Source organism: Ruditapes philippinarum, unplaced genomic scaffold (assembly GCF_026571515.1).
Source record: "Ruditapes philippinarum isolate M1 unplaced genomic scaffold, ASM2657151v2 ctg585_1_1_1_1, whole genome shotgun sequence".
NCBI lineage: Eukaryota > Metazoa > Mollusca > Bivalvia > Venerida > Veneridae > Ruditapes > Ruditapes philippinarum.
Window position 1 is genome coordinate 85,293 of NW_026858107.1, and position 23,407 is coordinate 108,699.

General features: G+C 33.8%; 1 protein-coding gene across 4 annotated transcripts in view; it reads right to left on the reverse strand.

Annotated features, from left to right (window-relative positions):
- Positions 1 to 23,407, reverse strand: part of LOC132752128 (B-box type zinc finger protein ncl-1-like) — a 30,502-nt gene extending 7,095 nt beyond the window's left edge. Inside the window, exons 1-10 of one of the 4 annotated variants that reach the window (XM_060742410.1) lie at positions 23,384 to 23,407; positions 10,968 to 11,155; positions 10,352 to 10,633; positions 9,814 to 9,924; positions 9,134 to 9,394; positions 6,198 to 6,527; positions 4,964 to 5,417; positions 2,324 to 2,602; positions 1,609 to 1,750; positions 1,155 to 1,315 (exon numbers count right to left, since the gene is read on the reverse strand). In XM_060742410.1, the coding sequence (XP_060598393.1) occupies positions 1,155 to 1,315; positions 1,609 to 1,750; positions 2,324 to 2,602; positions 4,964 to 5,417; positions 6,198 to 6,527; positions 9,134 to 9,394; positions 9,814 to 9,924; positions 10,352 to 10,633; positions 10,968 to 11,129 (2,182 nt within the window). In that variant the 5' untranslated portion in view covers positions 11,130 to 11,155; positions 23,384 to 23,407. Of the gene's footprint in view, positions 1 to 1,154; positions 1,316 to 1,608; positions 1,751 to 2,323; positions 2,603 to 4,963; positions 5,418 to 6,197; positions 6,528 to 9,133; positions 9,395 to 9,813; positions 9,925 to 10,351; positions 10,634 to 10,967; positions 11,156 to 17,085; positions 17,245 to 23,383 lie in introns of those variants that run through there. The other 3 variants (XM_060742412.1, XM_060742411.1, XM_060742409.1) reach the window with 3 other exon arrangements.

Sequence of the window (23,407 nt, forward strand, 5' to 3'; positions counted from 1 at the left end):
CGCCACTAACGTCGGGGCACAAAAATCAACAAAGGGCCATAATTCTGTTAAATTTGGTCGCAGCAAAAATTCCTCCCTTTACTACCATCTACACATTAAGGTTTTTCATCCCTGTAAGTTTAAGCAAAATCTGCCATCGGGTTTAAGAGGAGTTGCGTTCACAAAATTTCTACATAGTTTATAGTGAAAAAATCAACAAAGGGCCATAATTCTCTTAAATTTGGTCGCAGAATTGAAAATTCCTTCCTTTACTACCATCTACACATTAGGGTTGTTCATCCCTGTAAGTTTAAGCAAAATCTGCCATCCGGTTTAAGAGGAGTTGCGTTCACAAGATTTCGGGACGTACGGATGGACGGACAAGTGCAACGCTATATGCTCCCACATTGTGGGGGCATAAAAATAAAACTTTCTTTCATTATAAATTATTTCAGATATAAAACACTACCTCACTGTTCATTCAGAACAGGTCTGTGAATTTATCATCATAAATATGGATCACTTTTAATGGAACATTAAACTGGTTTTCATTCATCTTTAACTAGAAGAGGTTTATGTCACAAAAACATGTCTCCCACAACTACATATGGTACTTATCATTCCTGTGAAGTAAGGTCAAAATCTCGCCAGTAGTTTGACCGGTGAAAAACGCACAGGATTTCTTTTATTTACAGCTGTGGTGGCCATCTTAGGCAGTGCAGCGGAATGTGCCGATGATATGTACAACTAGTGAGGGTACTTATCACTCCTGTGAAGTTCGGTTTAAAGCCCCCACAAGAGTTTGACCTGTGAAAGCTGGACAAGCTGAATGCATAAAGACAGCGACGGCAAAAATAATATCTCGCAAAATTTTTGGGAGTCATAATTATTTCAGATATAAAACACATCCTCACTGTACATTCAGAACAGGTCTGTGAATTTATCATCATTTATATTGACACACTTGTCAATTAACTTAACATAAAACTGGTTTTCATTCATTGTGAATTATTTCAGATATAAAACACTACCTCACTGTTCATTCAGAACAGGTCTGTGAATTTATCATCATCAATATTTCAGGTTTGGTTTGAATTAATTCAGCATGTATCTATTCAGATATAAAACTCTGCCATCATGCAGATTAAAATTATATGACCATTATTTTAACTAACCTGGTATTCCAAACTGATATTTGAATTCGCCAGTCTTTTCAAACACCTGCACACGGTGGTTGTTTGTGTCCGCAACTATGATGTCTTCCTCACTACCAAGACAGAAGCCATGAGGCGAGTTAAACTGACCTTTTCCAGGTCCAAGCTGACCAAATTTACACCTGAAGTTACATTCACAGAATATTATATATGTATTTTCAAATACAAGATCTAACTGACAATCAAATCAGCCAAAAACACACAATTACTTATTTTCTTCAACTGTTACTGTTTAATTTATTCAATAAAAAAATTTAATTAAGTTACAATTTCAGACAATCCCGCAAAAATTTGTAAATAAACTGCTGCCTTTCCTTTTTTCATTTACTATTGTTGTCTCACTTTCAAATAAATATCAAATACAAGTCTAGAACATCATTTTATCCTGAAGTATATACCAATTAACTGTACTTACCTGATCTGCATAGCACTCATTTTGTTGGCTCTTCTGACAGGTGGTCCTGTTGTCATATTCATCATGCCACTCTGGTTTGAACCAATCGTGTTCATTGAACTTGTGCTGTCACTTAGCCCACCTACAGTAGTTATATCATCATCTGTTTATAAATCATCATTACACATATATTAACATCATATTACAGTCATTTGTTAGGGTTTTATATCAAGTTTTTTTTCCCTTAGACTGAGGGTCTCAGCTGTAGGTGAGTATTTCTCAGTAATTGTTTAGAATTCTTGAAGACTATTATTTATGCCAAATTGTAAACAAATGATCCATCAAAAACTGGTAGTTATAGGTCCAGACAAAAATGTAACAAATCACAATGGTATCATATGCGACTGATACAACGAGAGGCTGATAAATGTTGATGCTACTGTTCCTTAACTAGATTGGCATTACAGGGCTCTTTTTCCTTCTTTAGCAGGGGCCGTTGTACGGCTGCTTCTCAAAGAAAAATTCTTTAAAATCATGCAATTTTCCCCAAAAACTATGCTTACATCAAGTTTTTCTTCCCCTTTTGCAAATATACCATGAAATTTCTCCCCAAAATTAAGAGCAGGACTGCTTCCCCAACTTGTGAAAAAAAGTCCTGACCAAGAAACTTCCATTTTGGCAAGTTAAAAATTGTAATATAATTGTAAAATAGACAAATGAAGTAAAAGGTACTCACAAGTTGGTGTAAGAGTCCCAGTATTAGGTGTTATGTTTCCTCCACTTGCACCAAGTCCAAAAGTTCCCAAAGCCTCCATATTTCCAGTATCCAACACACTCGAATTATTACGATTCAACAGGCCAGCCAATGTCTCAAGATTGGGTGTTTGTGGTCTGTTATTTGATGGCATACCTACTTCAGATATAGGGGTTGGACCACGGCTAGAAACTGGTGGCATACCAGAAATGTTGCTCATGTTCAATCCTGGCACAACATGTCCATTAATGGTGACTTGACCTATACATACAAAATCATCCAACTTTAATTTAAGATAACCACACAAAATTGCTTAAACATCCTGAAAATAGGTAAATCTACTGTTCTGACTAATCATTAGAGAAGTTAATAAAGAATCTTAAAGAATCTAAAGAAACGGAGTACCAGGCTTTAAATGAAAAATAACAGTCTTTCAAGTTTTCCTCTTGAAAATTATACACAAACATTCTAGTAAAGTTATTTGCTACATATACTATGATATCATTTTGTTTGCATATTCATTTAATATCATTAAAAAGAATATATATATTGAAAATTCATTAATCTGCATCTATAAGGAACAGAACACAGAGCAACAGATAAGGCGCGTATTTGCGTATTTACGCAATAAATTTTATAAAATACGCAATTGATTTTTTAAGAATGCGTATCTAAACCCATTAAAAAAATTAAAATACGCAATTGTCTTAAAAACCTGTGCGTATTGTCATTTTCATCACCGCAAAATTAATCTGTTGTACACTCGTAGTTTTGGACAAATTATATCGATATGCATGATATCCGAATATTCCCAAATCAATGCCAACTTATCAACGGTCTCCGGTCTTCGACGGTCCCCGGTCTCCAAAGACCGACTAAGCATGAGACCGTCGATTTGTCTACTCAGGTTGACGGTCTTTACAGACCGGCAGAGACCGTTGATTTTGCGGAGACCGTCAATAAGTAGGTCCCAGCTGTAACAATAGACGCTTTGAAAAGCAATATGGCGTCGTACAAAAGAACAAAACAGTCGCAAATAATCAAAAATCAGTCAGATAACGAACTTGTTAAAAATATTATGAAATATAACAGGAGCATTTTATATAAAAATAAAACAATTGTGAAAAGTTCTAGTAAATTGTTCATCCTATTTTCTTTTTAAAACAGTTAAGATATCTAAATTTAATTTTATTGATATTGAAACCATAAAATACATATCTTCATAATTGAATACCCAATTGATCTTGTAATCATAGGGTATCGAGTTTTTGAATACCCAATTAAATGGAGCCAATACCCAATTCCAAAGGAAATGATGGAGTAATACCCAATTCACTTTTAAAGCTTATCTGTTGCTCTGGAACAAATACTAACTTTATAAACTAGGAACACATTTTTTAAATAATTAAACCAATGACACTGCAGATTAATGAGATACAAATTATAACTTATTAATCTAACTTTAATGATCCATACTTAGATAACAATTCTTTATATGCTTGTTTGATAAAAAAACAACCAAAAAAAACAACCAAAAAAAATTCAGTTTTTTTAAGCATGCTCCTAAAAATTAGTAAAATGTTCTTAATTAAAACAGTTATTTTCTGTGACTGGTAACACAAGTCGTGTTGGTATACTAATAACCTTGCAATTAGAATGTAAATATACAATTATCTTCCCCTTTTACCTGACCAACTTGCAGGTTTATAAACATACAAATCTTCAAGCTTTGATTATACTCAAATTAAGAAACATGCTTCAGACTGTATTGTTCTTAGTCTTAATATCTAAAGTACTTCATCCATTTTGACCTATCAAATCAAACTTTTTTTCTGTCATTATAAATTCATAGTATCACAAAAAGTAACAAGTAATGTGACACTGAATAAGACAGACGACTGCATTTAAATTAGCTATATTGGATGAAATACCTTAAATAGGTTATCTATTGGATTCAAATAAAAACAATGAAAGCAAGTTCTATAACTACTAAATATAACTACAGCACTGTAAAGTCATTTATTTCCATGCAGGACATTCGATTTGTTTTTATCATTTCACATAAACAGACATTTTTAAATAAATGTATTTTCATTCCATTGGCAACTAGGATATTACTTATTCTAAAGAAACCAATACTATATTTATAGACAAGTGACCTTTTCTATAGTTTTATCAAGTATATTGATGTAAAACAAATTTGTCTTATTTTCAAAGTCACATGCTTTAACTACTTTGCCACAATGGCCAACTATAAAAGTCTTAGTTCACTTATAATAAATGATTTTACAGTAACAGTATACTACATGCATAACTAGTTTCTAAAGGCTAAGATAAAGGGTCAAAGAGGACCCTAAAAACTATGCTAACAGCTCAACAGATTATCAAAATTGGAGGGAAGAATTTTGCAAATCAAAAAATAAAACCTTTCCCAAGACATCTTGTGCAGTTTAAAAACAAGATTTAAGAAATGTTAATACTATGTTAGAAGGAAACAGGAGGTATTAAAAGAATGAATTTTTGGGGGGAGCAAAAATAGTCCAAAACAAAAGAAACTTATGGGTGACAAGGCAAACTAGTGCTGTGACAACATCGAAATTGGGACAAGAAATTCTGACTAACTGTTTTCTGGAGCTGATGGCATTAAATCAGCGAGCCCGCTACAACCGCCCATACCTTGGGCACTGTAACCAACTGTTCCAAGCTTGGCCAGAGCTGCGATGTTCACCAGCGGAGCACTTGAGTTGCTGTTTGTGCTACCGGCATCCACAGAAATTCCACTGTCTGACATAGCAGGACTGTGTGAATTACGTGAATGACTCCGGCTGTCATGACTTCGACTTTCAATAGTAGACCTGCTGCGACCAATAGGTATAGCGCTTGGTGGCATGTTAGAAAAGCTGTGGGGGAAACTGAATTCTCCGATAGTGCCTGGTGTAATACTTGGTGTCATATTCATAAAGTCATTATGAACTGGTGGCATAATTGTTGTATCGGGACTAAGAATGCCTGAGTGCAGATTGAAACCTTCATTCTCAAAGGAAGAATGCAGTGATGACAATGGTCGCTCTGGCAACTGAAATAGAAAAAGATTAATTCTTGTAATCACTATGTTCTGACATAACCACAAGAAATTACCATTCCAAAGATTTTCACGTTTTGACACAATGTGTAGGCACAATTGAAAGTCAATCTAAACTCAAATACAGCTGCCAACAATGTTTTAAATTCCAATCACAGTTTTGTTTGTATGAGGCTCTGTGTTTCATCAAATGATGTGAGGCAAGACCTTAAGATTTCTCTTCAATATTTAATTGCAACTAAAGTTTAATAGGTAGAAGCATCAACATTCCAATGAGACAAATGCATTCAGTCATGATTAAAATACAAAATATATCACAATATCAATCATTAGCAACTTACATCACATATTACAATGCAAGTTAACAGGTGCAAACAGTTTATAACACAGTACTTGTACTCGGTGATACAAGTCTGTCAGATAGCAACTTGAGGCCAATTTCCTCAATATAAATTACCAGTTGACTCAATTGAAGAATTCCCAATGTATTTATTTAATGACTTTTCAAAACTGTGAAATTCCATATGATTTAGATGTTATATTTTATTTTACACGTCATGGGAAAGAACACCTCAAGATATTCATGTGAAAAATATCACAAATAGGGTTCTTTTTTTCACAAGCTTTCAATGTCATAAATACTTCATCAGGGCAACATGGGAAACACTTTTTTCTCAATTCTAATGCTATTAGTGAATGAAAAAAGTGTGGATTTAACAGTGGAAACATGACCTCCCTTTAAGAAGTGGTTCCTGAATAATGTTGCATACTTACTGCACATGGACCAGTTTTAATGTCCTCTTCTTTCTTGAAACTTCCAAACGTTTTCTTTACGGCCTCTTCAAACTCAGAACTATTTGTTTTAAAGTCAATATGAACATTAACATCAGGATTGGGTGTGTTATTAATCAAGGATAACAGCTGGCTCGAAATTGTTTTCTTCATGAGGAGTAACTGTAGAGCACTACCATTGTTTAGAACATGTTCTGTGAAGCTACAGCCATCTTCTAGCTTCTCTGTGGCTTTTTCAACACTGTGACATAGTTCCATTAACGACAGTTCCTTACTGGATTGTAAAGTGTCCAGTTCGGAGAGTAAATCATCCTGAAAACAAATGAAGTATAACCTGAAATTTATCTAATTCAATGAAATGAAAATACATTTCTTCAGTTTCATAAACACTGAATATTTGAGTCTGTCCAATAAACATATTACAACTATTTAGATCATAAAATGCAGTCTTTTTATCTGACATTTGTAACTTAAACATGAACACACTCTTAAATTGGAATGAAAGGTACTTCAGTTCTGAAGAAAACAAGATGAATCTGCTGTCAGCACACTTCAATTTTCTCAATACTAAATAATATGACAAAACCTAAACAGAAAAGGGCATTATTCTCCAAAAGTGTACAGCAATTGATTAGCTGATAAAATAAGATAATGCAATCTAAACAAAACCCAAGTTTGAAGAGAATAAATAAGATTTTTAGAATAAACCAGTGTAAGAAATTAGGATTTGAATAGACTAGGCTGGTCGGACTACCAGATTGGAATATTCACTAGCCCAAAAGACATTTCACTAGCACAATTCATTTGTTCACAAAACAGTTGTTTATATTGCCTCTGAAAATACAGTAGATTGGTCGGGCATTTTACTGTGCAAAGTTGGTAGCCCGAGGTGAAATTTAGTAGTCTGGGGCTATAGGACTGCTAATTTCGAACACTGATAAACCTTCCCAAAATGGTTAATAAGGGCAAACAATTCCAAGTCATACAAGAGGCAAAACTTATCTTTTTATACATTATCTGCCCTTTTGGCATCACATATTGATAATGAACAAGTTAACAAAGTTTGCTGTGAATACATTTGATAAATTTTCTAGACAAGAGGGCCATGATGGCCCTGAGGTCGCTCACCTGTATAAAGGCACCCGGAGCGTGGCCAGTTAAAACCCCAGGGCTTTTATTTGAACAAACTTGGAAGACACCCATTAGAAGATGTTTCATGATGTTAAGTTTTTACTACACACATATAATGAAAAACAACAATCTATCTCCCCCCTTCTCCCCTCCCCCCGGCAGGGCCAATTTTAACCCAAGGGCTTTTATTTGAACAAACTTGGTCAACACCCATAAAAAGATGTTTCATGCTAAACATCTAAGCTCTAGCTCATTCGGTTTTTTTCAAAGAAGATTTTAAAGTTTTTGCTATACACATATAAGGAAAATCAATAACACCCGGGGCTGGGCCAATCTTGACTCCAGGGCTTTTATTTGAACAAAATTTGTAGACATTCACTAGAAGATGTTTCATGCTTAATATCTAAACTCTAGCTATTTGGGTTTTTTCAAAGAAGATTTTTTAAGTTTTTGCTATTCACATATAAGGAAAATCAATGACCCCCGGGGCGGGGCCAATTTTGACCACAGGGCTTTTATTTGAACAAACTTGGTAGACACCCATTAGAACATGTTTCATGCTAAATATCTTAGCTCTAGCTCTTTGTGTTTCTTTAAAAGAAGATTTTTTAAGTTTTTACTATATGCATATAGGGAAAATCAATGACCCCCTGGGGCGGGGCCAATTTTGACCCCAGGGCTTTTATTTGAACAAACTTGGTAGACACTCATTAGAAAATGTTTCATGCTAAATATCTTAGCTCTAGCTCTTTGGGTTCTCTAAAAGAAGATTTTTTAAGTTTTTACTATATGCATATAGGGAAATCAAAGACCCCCTGGGGCGGGGCCAATTTTGACCCCAGGGCTTTTATTTGAACAAACTTGGTAGACACTCACTAGAAGATGTTTCATGCTTAATATCTAAACTCTAGCTATTAGGATTTTTTCAAAGAAGATTTTTTAAGTTTTTGCTATTCACATATAAGGAAAATCAATGACCCCCGGGGCGGGGCCAATTTTGACCCCAGGGCTTTTATTTGAACAAACTTGGTAGACACCCATTAGAACATGTTTCATGCTAAATATCTTAGCTGTAGCTCTTTGAGTTCTTTAAAAGAAGATTTTTTAAGTTTTTACTATATGCATATAGGGAAAATTAATGACCCCCTGGGGCGGGGCCAATTTTGACCCCAGGGCTTTTATTTGAACAAACTTGGTAGACACTCATTAGAAGATGTTTCATGCTAAATATCTTAGCTCTAGCTCTTTGGGTTCTTTAAAAAGAGGAGTTTTTAAGTTTTTACTATATGCATATAGGGAAAATCAAAGACCCCTGGGGCGGGGCCAATTTTGACCCCAGGGCTTTTATTTGAACAAACTTGGTAGACACTCATTAGAAGATGTTTCATGCCAAATATCTAAGCTCTAGCTCTTAGGGTTTTTTAGAAGAAGATATTTAAAGTTTTTTCTTTCTGTTGCCATGGCAACCAGAGTTCTGCATGGAATTAAATTCTTTGAACAATTTTTAAAGGTGACCACCAAAGGAACATTCCTGTGAAGTTTGGATGAAATTGGCTTAGTTTTTTATGAGGAGATGTCATTTAAAGTAAAAGTTTACGGACGGACGGACGACGGACGAAAAGCGATCACAAAAGTTCACCCTGTCACTTTGTGACAGGTGAGCTAAAAATAGACTAAGTTTCAAAAAGGTTAACAAATGCAAACATGACCATCATAACAGCTTCATTTTCCTTCTTCAGAAAGTGGAGTTAAAAATCAAGTTATTAAGTTATTTTTAACTAATTTACCTTTCTTTTTTCCAAGATAGCTTTATAACTTTGGAATGTCTCATTTATCAAGTCTTTAGCATTGTCCCTCTGACTCTGAAGCTCTGTCAGAGAACTCATCAATGTGCCTGTAGCCTCTTCACACGAAGCTATCTTACTCTTACTCTCTGTTATAATACTCTTCAAATATTCTCTCTCTTTCTCCTCCAAATCTTGAACTCTCTCCGGCTGATGTTCCGGGGGTTTGTGGTCTGATACAATACAGTCATTACATATTGGTACCTGAAATTAAAAAATATGTTATAATATACATTCATTATATACTGACACTGAAATTTAGTAATATGTAGTCATCTCTTGAATTGTCAATTGAAAATTTGAAACACTCACTTTTTTTACTCACTTAGAGATCCAAAATTCCACTCACTCTCTCGTAAATATGAATAAAATTTAAGATAATTTAATGCAGTACGAGTAGAAAAATGTTGCCTGCACAATGGATTTTGAAGCTACTTGTCTGCAGAACGAGTGACTCTTAAAATATTTTTCGATGCCTGTAAGTTGCATTTTTTATCTGCTATGGAGCAAGGTTCAATATACTTCAACCACAAATTAATGGTGGTTTCTTGTCTGAAGTACTTCAGAAAAATTTATTCTGATTTCTTTTGAAATTAATCTTAGTAGTGGCAAATATGTGTTACCTCACAAGTCTTGCAGTAGTTCTTCAGATTTTCTGTTAGATGCACAGTACAAAAAATAGGTCTGTGCACAGCAGATGTGTTGCCTTTCTTCATTTCCTCAAATGTAATTACCTAAAAGATCAGAGTAAGTTTATATGCTTTACTATCGGTATCCACCAGTAGACAGCAAAAATTTCTTAAACAATTAAGCCAAGATAAATTTATACAAAGGAAACATGCAGCTGATTAAAAACATCAGTTAATTGCAACTTCTCATTTTTCAACTATTTTGCTAAGTGTTTATTACAATTGACTTAGTTACCACATAATAGAGGTTACAATTGGCCATTAAAAATTATCAAAATGAAAAATAACAATGGCATTCAAAATGTTTTCTGAAAGTCATTGTGTGGTAACAATTTGTTAAATACGTATACTATAGAAACAGATGATCCAGAAGACTTAAGTGCTTATCATATGTTCAACAAAATAAACACATGCAACAAGATTTTTTTTAAATATTTACCCCCTCTCTTAAATTGTCATTTTAAGTACATACCTTGTGGTTTTCAAAACACCTCATAAACTGATGAGCTATAATACAGTTCGGACACAGGAAATTGGCACAATCTTGACATCTTGCTTCTGCATGTTCTTTAGCTTTGCAGCTGGTACAGACTATCTGAGAGTCTTCAATATCGGACATCTCAATCAGGTCAGTTAACACATACTCAGGAAGGAGGTCAGACAGGCCTTTAGCTGGTATAGGTGTTTCCTGTTGACACTGCTCACACTCAATAACACTCTGTTTACAGTCATCATCCTGACACTTTTCTTCAACCTGTTGTAAGAGAAATTATTGCACTGGATAACAATTTATCCTCCATGACTGGCCTTAATTTTGATTATGTTCATTTGCCATTTTTTTTTTTTACTTAATGTTAGAAGTATATAATAAGATCCAAACTGAAGCATTTCTCATTAATTCTAAACTTAACTTCTTAATTGTAGACATATTTTTGTAATAGTGGTCTTCACTGGACAATATTTCAACTCTGTTTATTTCTACTGTTGTGTCCATCCAATGTTAGAATGTCTTCATATTTCAGACATGTAATAAATAAATAAATAAATAAATATCAGTCTTAAATAATTTCAAATATGACAGCACTTACCTGTTTTTCTAAACACTTTAAACAGTACACATGAAGACAACTCAAAACCACAGGCAGTTTCATCTTTTCCCGACATGATCTACATTTTTGTCTGTCATCTGGGGTCGGTGAACTGATCGGAGACTCCAGCGGTGAATCATGCATCTCTTCATCAGACGACATTGTTGCACTATATATAACTACACAAACTGAAACAAATAAAACTATTTATAACAAACATGCAACTCGTGACATATATAAGTCCTGATGTAAGGCCAAAATTGGCATTTATCTTTCTACATTTTGACGGTCAAAATTTATATTCATTTAATGACTACAGTTAAAACAAATAATCAGACAAACAAATGTAAAGACAGGCACCATAATGATAACAGTATAATCCAAAAATAATTCAAGCACATACAAGAGATCTATCGCTCAGGTACTTAAAAATAAATTTCCTTGCATCACCAAGAAATTCAATTTTTAAGATCTCATTAAACAAAAACAAAGAAAGAATCTCACATAATGGATATCAAGTTCAGCATTTCTCTTTCACAAAATAGAAGGAAAGGATGTTACAACAATACTTCAATAGAAGGATCTTATTAAGTGTCAATTTGTTCACAATACAAAAGTAAGAATATATCCTCCTGTCAATTTTGCTAGCAAGGAAATAACACTTGAACCATATCCAATAAGCAAACAAACAACATTGACAAAGTAGTAGCTTTCAAAAGAACAGGAAATCAATGTCCACAATACCTTGCTATTATCTTTAAAAGAAATCAAACAAGTACACTTTCTGTGCATATGCTAACCAGTTTACCAATTTTCTGGTTTATATTCTTAGCAGAAGATCATTCTCTATATATAGGTAATATACTTGAAAAACTACATACAAATTGTATGAGAGTTAAACATATATTAAGACAGAAAATCTTTTGAAAATACAACATCAAAGATGATAGCCAATTTCAGGAATGATATATCTATTTAAAACAAAGTCTAAAAGTCATCTTAAACTCTTGCTATGTCATTTTCTTTCAAAATATCTCAATTATTCATATAAAGAAAAAAACATTAGACAGTAAATCAGTGAGAATGTCAATTTTAAGTCCCTTCTCAAAAGAGATACGCTCATTAATCATGTATCCTTCACTTACGATTCTTAAATTTTATGTCTGGAAAATCTGATTAAATCATAAACTATGATCAACCCTTAAACAGGATATCAGCTTTTCAAATTATAACAAAAATATTAATACTGGGTTAACAAAAAAATGCAAACATCTCAAAACTTTCAATCAAGTATAATTCTGAAATGAAACTACAAATAGTTACAAAATGCATAATCTCTTAAAAATATGCTTTTTCATTATCTGATTTTTTTTAAGTGTTTGACAGTTTACGCCCATGCACACTTATTTAAATATGAGAAGGTAAATACTGTACAATGACAAGACTTTTCAAATGTATTTTGTATATCCATATCTATAGCAGTGTTTTATTGAACGCCCTCAAGATGCAGTCAATGAATTTAAAATTTACTAGCCCGAATTCCAGATTTGAATTTATTCTACTATATATTTAACTAAATTTTCTTAGAATTTTCACTGTCCCGAACTAATTTTCATTGGCCATGGGCCACCGGGCCAGTGCTAAATTCGATGACTGAAGATGGTTTTCCATAAACATGGATTTAAGTATACAGATGCATTTATTTATATTGATGATATTTCTGCCGTGCTTGTAAAACAAACTGGGTTTCTCAACCAAGGACACTAGTGTCTGTCTTGGAATCAAACTGGGTCTCTCAAACTAGGTGACAGTAATATGTCTGCCAGAGAAGCAAACTAGATCTTTTAAAATAGGTTACACTACAGTAGATAAACAAACTGGATCTCTCAATCCAGGGGTTGAATATTCCATTTGTTTACCCCCATGCCTGGTGAGCAGACTTAGTCATCAGGTAAGTCCATTCACACAATAAATTCTATATGCACACAATAGAAATTGCAAACAAGGGGTACATGCATTTACAGTACAATTTTTAATGAATGTTTGGGATGGTCCAACCTGCATACCTGCAAAATGCTGTTTCCATCTTCTTGTAAGGGACAGTACTGTCCTGAGTAAGGCCCCAACGGTTACACGTTTAAACGGATCCGTTTCGATTTTCATTCGTAAACGTTTACGAAATGTTTTACCGTTTAATCGAAATGACCATATTGTCTTACAAAAAATATTAATCATTGCCTGTAATCATGAATTCTATTAATACTAATTGATCTATTCCAAAGTAAAAAACAGAAAATGGGTGGTTACAAACCTCTAGACAGCATTACCATGCAATAATTGCTTGTGATATAATACATTTTTGGTAAAGTTTATTTACCTTTGTTGCTCAAAAGAGCGAAATGGGGATACAATGCAGAAAAAGTGTGCCCACTCAATGGTGAAACATTATTTATTTGTACATGTATTAAAAATGGGTCAAAGACAGAAAAGGCCGGGTTGCATTTGTACACCAAATATCATGAGGCTGTGATGTTACGAAAAAAAATTTCCATTGACCCATTAATGTCGAAAATTTAAATCAGTAGGGTATACAGGAAATGGATGAGCTACACACCTAAAATCGAATCCCACAGTATGGGACCATGTGTCAATGCTGTATGCCAAATATCAAGAGGCTGTGATTAGTAGTTTCTGAGAAAAATGTTACGAAAATTTCCTACCAGTGACCATAAATGTGAACAGGAAGTGGATGAGCTGCAGACCTGAAATCAAATCCCACAGTATGGGACCATGTGTCAATGCTGTATGCCAAATATCAAGAGGCTGTGATAAGTAGTTGCTGAGAAAACTGTTACGAAAATTTCCTACCATTGACCATTAATGTCGAAAAATCTAACTAATTTAACTAAGTGGATTAACAGAAAGTGGACGAGCGACAGACCTGAAATCAAATCCCACGGTATGGGACCATGTGTCAATGCTGTATGCCAAATATCAAGAGGCTGTGATAAGTAGTTGCTGAGAAAACTGTTACGAAAATTTCCTACCATTGACCATTAATGTCGAAAAATCTAACTAATTTAACTAAGTGGATAAACAGGAAGTGGATGAGCGACAGACCTGAAATCAAATCCCACAGTATGGGACCATGTGTCAATGCTGTATGCCAAATATCAAGAGGCTGTGATAAGTAGTTGCTGAGAAAACTGTTACGAAAATTTCCTACCATTGACCATTAATGTCGAAAAATCTAACTAATTTAACTAAGTGGATAAACAGAAAGTGGACGAGCGACAGACCTGAAATCAAATCCCACAGTATGGGACCATGTGTTGATGCTGTATACCAAATATCAAAAGGCTGTGATACGTAGTTGCTGAGAAAACTGTTACGAAAATTTCCTACCATTGACCATTAATGTCGAAAAATCTAACTAATTCAACTAAGTGGATTAACAGGAAGTGGATGAGCGACAGACCTGAAATCAAATCCCACAGTATGGGACCATGTGTCAATGCTGTATGCCAAATATCAAGAGGCTGTGATAAGTAGTTGCTGAGAAAACTGTTACGAAAAATTCCTACCATTGACCATTAATGACGAAAAATCTAACTAATTTAACTAAGTGGATAAACAGGAAGTGGATGAGCTGCAGACCTGAAATCAAATCCCACAGTATGGGACCATGTGTTGATGCTGTATGCCAAATATCAAAAGGCTGTGATACGTAGTTGCTGAGAAAACTGTTACGAAAATTTCCTACCATTGACCATTAATGTCGAAAAATCTAACTAATTCAACTAAGTGGATTAACAGGAAGTGGATGAGCGACAGACCTGAAATCGAATCCCACAGTATGGGACCATGTGTCTATGCTGTTTGCTAAATATCAAGAGGCTGTGATAAGTAGTTGCTGAAAAAACTGTTACGAAAATATCCTACCATTGACCATTAATGTCAAAGAATTTAACTAATTTAACTTAGTGGATAAACAGGAAGTGGATGAGCGACAGACCTAAAATGAAATCCCACAGTATGGGACCATGTGTTGATGCTGTATACCAAATATCAAAAGGCTGTGATAAGTAGTTGCTGAGAAAACTGTTACGAAAATTTCCTACTATTGACCATTAATGCTGAAAATTTAAGTAGGTCAGCAAACAGGAAGTAGATGAGCGACAGACCTGAAATCGAATCCCACAGTATGGGACCATGTGTTGATGCTGTATACCAAATATCAAAAGGCTGTGATAAGTAGTTGCTGAGAAAACTGTTACGGAAGTTTTTTCCCCGCCCGCCCGCCGTCCGGACGCCCGCCGCCCAACATTCACCATACTATAACCCGGATTTGCACCAGTGCAACCCGGCCAAAAATATAAAGGGAGTCATCATTTGGCGGCTTGTATACATGGTGTAGTACAGTACATAGAAGTACCACCGTTTAAAGGGTATCGTTTCGGTTCTTAACAATCGTGTAAACGTTTACAAAAAAATGTAAACGTGGGAGCCTTAGTCCTGAGAATTTTTTTTTTTTAGAGACAGTCATTGAATTTAAGTTTTTAAATTCATTGGCCTGAATTCCAGTTTTAAATTCATTCTAGATCTACTATATATTTAACTAAAAAAAATTTAATTTACATTGGCCCAAACTAATTTACACTGGGCCAGTGTAAAAAATTCATATATTTATATCTGGTATATAGCTAAAATCATATTCTTTAAAGCTGCATGCCTCCACTCCAGATGAGCAAAAATATTTCAAGAAAATAAAACTTGAGAAAAATGTGCCAAGATTTTAAGTAAAAAGATTTAAGTAATAATTTACATGCCATTATTGACCGATTTTGCAGTATTTATCACTATATTTCTCAGTCATTCCAAAAAACCATCATACCTGTCTAGTAAAAAATAGGCAGGTCTGATGAATTTTCTCATGCAGACAAACCTCCTGTCTGGTAAAAAGGTCAGTCATCAAGCTTTTAGCCTTTACCCCCCAAAATGTAAAGTTCTGTATTTGCTTTCGGCATGCGCGCACAAGGTATATTGAAATAGAGAGCCAGTTTGCGAAAACTTAATAATAAAGATTTTTATTATATTCTACACAAGATACCAAACGTTGGGAATGTTCCCCAGTGACAGAGCCTACATTACCCCTCTACAGTCTAAACATTCCCCAAAATTCCAGAACGCATGAAACAATTATCTTATAACGATTACAGTACAATGAAAGTTTATTTGCCAAAAATGTATTATTTTAGTTCAAATTTAAACTTTCTATCTAGGACTCTTCCATTTAGTCAAACACCTGCTGGGGAGATAGAATTTACCTTCAGACTTGCATGCATCAGAAAAATCAATATGCTCAAGATGTTTTTTATTATTCAATTTGAATCGAAAGCAGAAAAATTTGGAAATACAGTGAACCTGGAGTCTTCATTATGGGATTATGTTATTACTGTAGAGTCACAAGTATTATGGAAGACAAAAGTTACTTCCCTTGAAAAGACCTAATTTCATTTCCTTTCATTTGATTTGTAGGAAAGTTGGTTCAATTATAATTTTGGTTCACGAAAAAAATAAACAATAGCATTACACAGTTAATGAATCTCAACACTATTAACAAAATGACCTGAAAAAATAAAATTTCTGAGAAATGAATCTACAAAAGTGGGTGGGGAATGATTTTGAAACCGAAAATTGGATTCAATTGACACAAGATATTGAAACCGCCTTAAAAGTAAATAGCAAAAATAGTTAATCAAAATAATTGTTTGTGCACAAAATTTAACTCTAAATAAAATTTTAATAACATGCAAGCCTGTAGTTATCTGGTTAATAAATTTCTATCATTAAAACATTGCATAATTTTCAAGTGGAACGAGAGTGCAGATCATTTAAATTTATCTATTGACAGCGAACTGCCCTAAGACAAATAACCATGTCAAGAACAAAATATTTGTAAATAAACAAAACAAACACGAACGTCAACTGCGTAAAATGCGATGCAACTGCAACTCTACAAAGCTGCTGCAAGTGCTAACGTGGTATCCCTTCTGAAAAAATACATTTATAGCATTTAACAGACAGTTAATCCTATGAAAACTAATTAAAACAATACCTGGAATGTTAAAGTATCACCTAATGTAAACGTATTTTTTGATCATAACATAAGAGAAGAGAATTTCTTAAAACTGGAGTGCGATCCAGACGACTTCCCTCCATTGATGTTGGTGTCGGAATTTTCTCACGAGGTCGAAGTCGCGCATGCGTAAGTACCAAGTGGCGGGAAAATGAAATGTTTAAACGGAACATGTTTTTTTTTCTTCACTGAACGAAAGCTCGATAGAATTTATTGCAAATGTATTCAATTTCATATTTGTAAATGAGTACATCCTTCTTAAATGGTTCTTTAATCTAGACAGGGTGCACATGCGCGGTTACAGAGAGTTTAAAATCAAAATAGCTACAACAGCAAAATCTAGCTAGATCTGGATCTAAAAATATCATACAAATTTACGGATAGAGCCTAGTCGAAAATTACAGAGAAGCTCAATGTATCACGGTAGGGAATCACGTGACTTTTACGGTTACGCGTACAGACAATATGGCGGCCTAAAAACCTCGCTTCACATGTGTTTTTCAGGTAATTCTTTATTATATCCCTTTTACTTACATACGAGACCTGTTGCAGCCTACGCGGAATAAAGAATTGTTGCCGCCTATACCTTATTTTCCACCCCTGTGCTCATAGCTTTTACAAACACTCAAAAATTCAACAGGAATTTTCAATGTTGACAATTATTTTTCGGGTAACATTCACGCAATCTTTGTATTTTTTATGAATTTGATTAAACTACGTAGAGTTAGCAAAGAGAAAATGTTCATAGAAGTTCTTTATTTGAAAATGTAAATATTAGGCATGTAAATGTTGACTGGTCATTTTCTATTCCAACACACAAGAGAAAAATGATTTGGGTAACGGCCACGCAAACTTTTATTGTTGATAACTCCCACGCAATATTTTATGTGCAAGCAATATCTATGCAGGTTTTTAGCCTAGATATTGATTTAACAAAATCATGATTGATGCATTTAGCCTCAGACTTTCAAATAATTTTGAATAATATTTAAAAACCGCCAATAGGTCCTGGATAGAATTAAACCAGCAGGCACATAAACGTTGAACAACGTTGAATTATGGTCAGATATTAACGTTGAAATAACGTTGGATTTATGTTCGGATTTGAAAGTTTAAACAACGTTGAAATTCAACGTTGGCACAACGTTAAAGTTTCAATGTCATTTCAACATACTTCAATTTTAATATAAAGCAAAGTAACAGAGTATAACTGTTTAACAAAAAAAAGACAGTTTAAGTGCAGCTTTAATTTTTAACGATTTAAGAAGTCCTTTTAGCTAGAATTAAGCTACAATCTGTTCCACTCTACTACTATACTTCTTCTAGATCTCTCCTGGTATGTCTTAAGTGTTTCGTATGGTGTTTGAATACTTCGTTGGCTGTCTCTTACTGCTTCTGCAAATAAAATAAGAAGTTACTTATTAAAAGTGACTTGGTCAATCTTAAATATATATATAATTAATCAACTTAGTGATATGTTTTATCTTAAAATGATTATCTCTAAGATTTACATAATAAAACAGCATAGAAATTAAGATACAGTTGAAGTTTCATATTGACAGCAAATTATGTACATAAAACAGCAAAAACTTTTTTAAAAGAAGCTATTTAGAAGTCTCACCTATGATAGGTAAGAAACACTGCTCCCCTTCAGTTACTTGCAGCATATTCCTAAGAAATATTCATTCTAGGCTCTAGCTAAGACCATTGTATGCAGCATCCTGAAAACAACAAATATGTAAATTTTATATTAATAATGTTACACAAGTATTCTAAAAATAATATACATGTATTATTAAGACAAGATAAATGTCCAGTAGTTGCAATTTTAATACTTTGTTAAGAAGTATATATATATATATATATATATATATATATATATATTAATATTAGAATTTCAAATTCAACAAACCTGACAGTCCTTTTCATGTGAAATGTATGGTATACAAACTACAGCTGAAATATACTCTCAATTTCAGCCAGGACCAGGATCTAGAATATAAAATAGATTTATTATTACCTATAAATTCACGACAATTAAGCTTAAAAGTTAACATTAAAGAACAGTTTAATCAATATTTGTGTCGATAATGCAATGAATATAATGATTTTTAAACTAATTCACGCTTATTTTTACTATCACTAAGATATAAATACAGCTAGATTGACGAATCGTCTTGGGACGTTCTTGATATGGGCCGAATAACACTTCATCTGCGTATAGGTTACAAAAATATGATAAATAACTTTCAAAAAAGCATGACCTGTAAAATCACAAATTGCAATAACTTCGCTTAAGGCCTACCAAACCCAAATCATTCAATTATAGGTCGCGTTTTAGTACAAAAGTCTCAAATATTAGAAGGAGGTTTATTATTTCTGTTTTGGTACAATTACAGGTGTCATTTTTTCATATTTTGCAGATATGAAAATGTCCAGCTCGGATATTGACTGTGATAAATGTAGGAAACATTTCATGCACGGAATGACCACATCGGCACAGGACCTTATAACTTTTGTGGTAAACATTTATAGCTCAGCAAATCGAAAACGTTACGGGTTTTACTGTTAGTATTAAAATAACAATCAAAAACATAAGTCCTCTAGATTTTATTACCTAGTTTGTAAAAAGACCCATTCTAATATGCTTTAGGGTTGTTTTTATTAGCTCACCAGAAGCCGAAGGCTCAGGGTGAGCTATTAGTATCAAAGGGGGATGCTTCCGGCGTCGATCGTCCGTCATCATGCGTCAACAATCGTCTTCTAAAAAATAGAAAAACCTTTAAAACATCTTCTTGTACAGAACTAATCGATGGATGATCACCAAACTTTGTCAGTAGCATTCTTGGGAAGTATTTTATCAAGTTTGCCTCATATTAATTTGATTGGCCCCTTTTAGGCATCTCTAGGGCTAAAAATAGAAAAACCTTTAAACATCTTCTTCTACAGAAATAATTGATGGATGATCACCAAACTTTGTCGGTAGCATTCTTGGGTAGTCTTTTATCAAGTTTGCTCATGTGAATTTGATTAGCCTTTTTTAGCGGCCACTGAAATTAAAAATAGAAATATGTTTTTAACAGCTTCTCCTGTAGAACTAATGAATGGATGATCACCAAACTTTGTCTGTAGCATTTTTGGGTAATCTTTTATCAAGTTTGCTCACATTAATTTGATTGGCCCCTTTTAGGGGCCGCGATAGCTAAAAATATCTTCTACTTCAGAACCAATTGATGGATGATCACCAAACTTTGTCTGTAGCATTCTTGGGTACTCTTTTATATTAATCTGATTAGCCCCTTTTAGGGGCCACTAAAGCTAAAAATAGAAATACCGTTAAATGTTTATTTGTAGAGAACTAATTGATTGATGATCACCAAACTTTGTCTGTAGCATTCTTTGGTAGTCTTTTATCAAGTTTGCTCATATTAATTTGATTGGTCCCGTTTAAGCTAAAGCTTAAATGCCCCAGGTCATGGCATTTCTTAAAATCATTGTTTAAACATATTCTATGCTCAAATTTAATATTAGAATATATTGACAACCCAACACTGAAAAGCAGTTGTTTCTGATGAGCGACTCAGGGCCATCATGGCCCTCTTGTTGTTTGTTTTTTTTTTGTTTTTTGTTTTTGTTTTTTTTGCTTTAGAATTAAAAAAAAGCATAATTATGTTAAATACAGACACTAATTTTAAAAATAATTGGTTACATAAGAGACTAAGTGATAAAATGATTTGAATGTCTTTGAAATCTTAATATTAACAGTAAAATGCCATACCTGTGACAGTTCGATTTGCAACAACGTTTACAAGGTCCTGTGCCGAGTAGCCAGTTTAAATGGTCATTAAGACCTGTCCGTGAACGAAATGTTTTCCAACATTATCCACAAACAATATCCGAGCTGCAACCGTCCATATCTGCAAACTATGAAAAAATGACAACTGTAATTGTGCTTAAACTGAAATCGACCTCCTTCTTATATTTGAGACCTTTATTTCAATTTCTGCGATTTATTCATCTATATCTTTATATCGAAACTTCATTTAATATATTTACGTGAGTATGTATTCTGCTACCCATAGGCGCTTAATTCTATCCAGGACCTTTTGGCGGTATTTTAAACATTATTCAAAATTCTATGAACGTTTAAGGCTAAATACATCGATCATGATTTTGTTAAATCAATATCTAGGCTATAGCCTGCATAGATATTGCTTGCACATAAAATATTGCGTGGGAGTTATCAACAATAAAAGTTTGCGTGGCCGTTACCCAAATCATTTTTCCCTCGTGTATTGGAATTGAAAATGACTTTTCAACATTTAACATGCCTAATATTTACATTTTCAAATAAAGAAATTCTATGAACATTTTCTCTTTGCTAACTCGGCGTGGTTGAATCAAATTAATAAAAAAATACAAAGATTGCGTGAAAGTTACCTGAAAAATAATTGTTAACATTGAAAATTCCTGTTGAATTTTTGAGTGTTTGTAAAAGCTATGAGCACAGGGGTGGAAAATAAGGTATAGGCGGCAACAATTCTTTATTCCGCGTAGGCTGCAACAGGTCTCGTATGCAAGTAAAAGGGATATAATAAAGAATTACCTGAAAAACACATGTGAAGCGAGGATTTTAGGCCGCCATATTGTCTGTACGAGTAACCGTAAAAGTCACGTGATTCCCTACCGTGGTATTCATGCAGCTTAATTTTACATCATAATAAAAGTCTCTGATGTATTGTAGTCCTACTTGTTTCCGGAACCTGCTTGGTTTATAATTTGCGTCCAGTAAAGTCATCTTATAATATTTTCTAGGCAATTAAAGGAGTAGTTCTAAGATTTGCCAGTTGTTTAAAGTAACCCTAGAGATCATGCTACATGTGAGAAATTAAGCAACATCTACGGAATTCCAGTTCAAATGCTCATTCACCATAATTGAGGCCATGGAAAATCAGCAGGCCTACTTTTGAACAATAAACTTGAAAACGTCTTGGTGTGCATTACATATCCGTCTGTCTATCCGGTATTAAGAAGGTTAGAAATTCTATTTCTATGATAAAATCACCTTCACATTGCTTACATGTCCCAAATAAGATCTATATCCAAAATAAAAAATGTCGAGGAAAACTGCTATAAAATTTTAAATAAAAGCGAGAAAATGTGTTTCATTTCTAGCCATGTATATAATCATCCGTAGACGGACTTTCTATTTTATTTGTAAAAAAAGTGCAAATTGGGGACGGAACTGCTAGGAAACCAGTACGTAAACCTAATTCCATATATTTTGGAACATGCGATGGCTTCACAATTAACGTGCACATGTATGTATGCGATCTGAAAGTATGAATCTCTTCAGCATATGAAGTTCGATTCCAAGGAATTTTGAGCAGCAATTCATTTAATTTGAGCCCAATCGCAATATAAATGTTTTAATAAGGGTTTGTTTGGGTGTTAAGCATCGTTTGGTGGTAAGATTTTGTGAAAACTGTATTTGGGGTCTGTTAAGCTACATTTTCTTTATACGCATTGCATATTTTGGGCACACCAGAACCTGCGACGGAATAAAAATCCGAACAAAAAATGGGCACGTGTAAATATAAAGGAATGGCAGGAGGGTAGAATCACATTTAAATTTTCTTCAAAAAAAGCTTTGAATTTTATATAAATGTTTAAAAAGTTTAAAACTTACCCTATGGTTGACTATTTTCTCGTTAAAGCGCACATCAGGATCAGTGGAAACAGGGAAATTCACATATATTTTTTTACCGATGCTCAATTTCCATCACGTGCATTGTTAACACACATTAAAAGTCACACTAACATCATTATATCAATTTACTTGTAGTTTAATGTAACTAGAAAGTCACACCATTTCTTTCTATAATTCAAGATTGTTTTCAGTAACAAACCCACGATATTGGGGATGAGATGTGACGACCGCGTTATCTTCTTGATCCGCTAGTGAAAACATTTAGGGCGTATATACGAGTATAAAATAATTTAGTAAATGGTATAATTCGCAAATGAACAGAATAATATTGAACTGTTTACAGTTAGTTCTATGCCCCACATTTCACAATTGTATGCAACATTACATAAAGCAGTTTAATAAATACGCAGTTGCTATAGCGTTATAAAAATCAGTTTTAAAAATTAATTTAAAAAATACGATATGCATATAACCCACGATTTTTTAAAGCCTAGATGATTTTGGTCTAATGTAAACCAACTTTAAACTTAAAATCAGTTTTCAAATGAATAAAATGTAAATACTTACATTTAAAAATATTCCATACGCTTC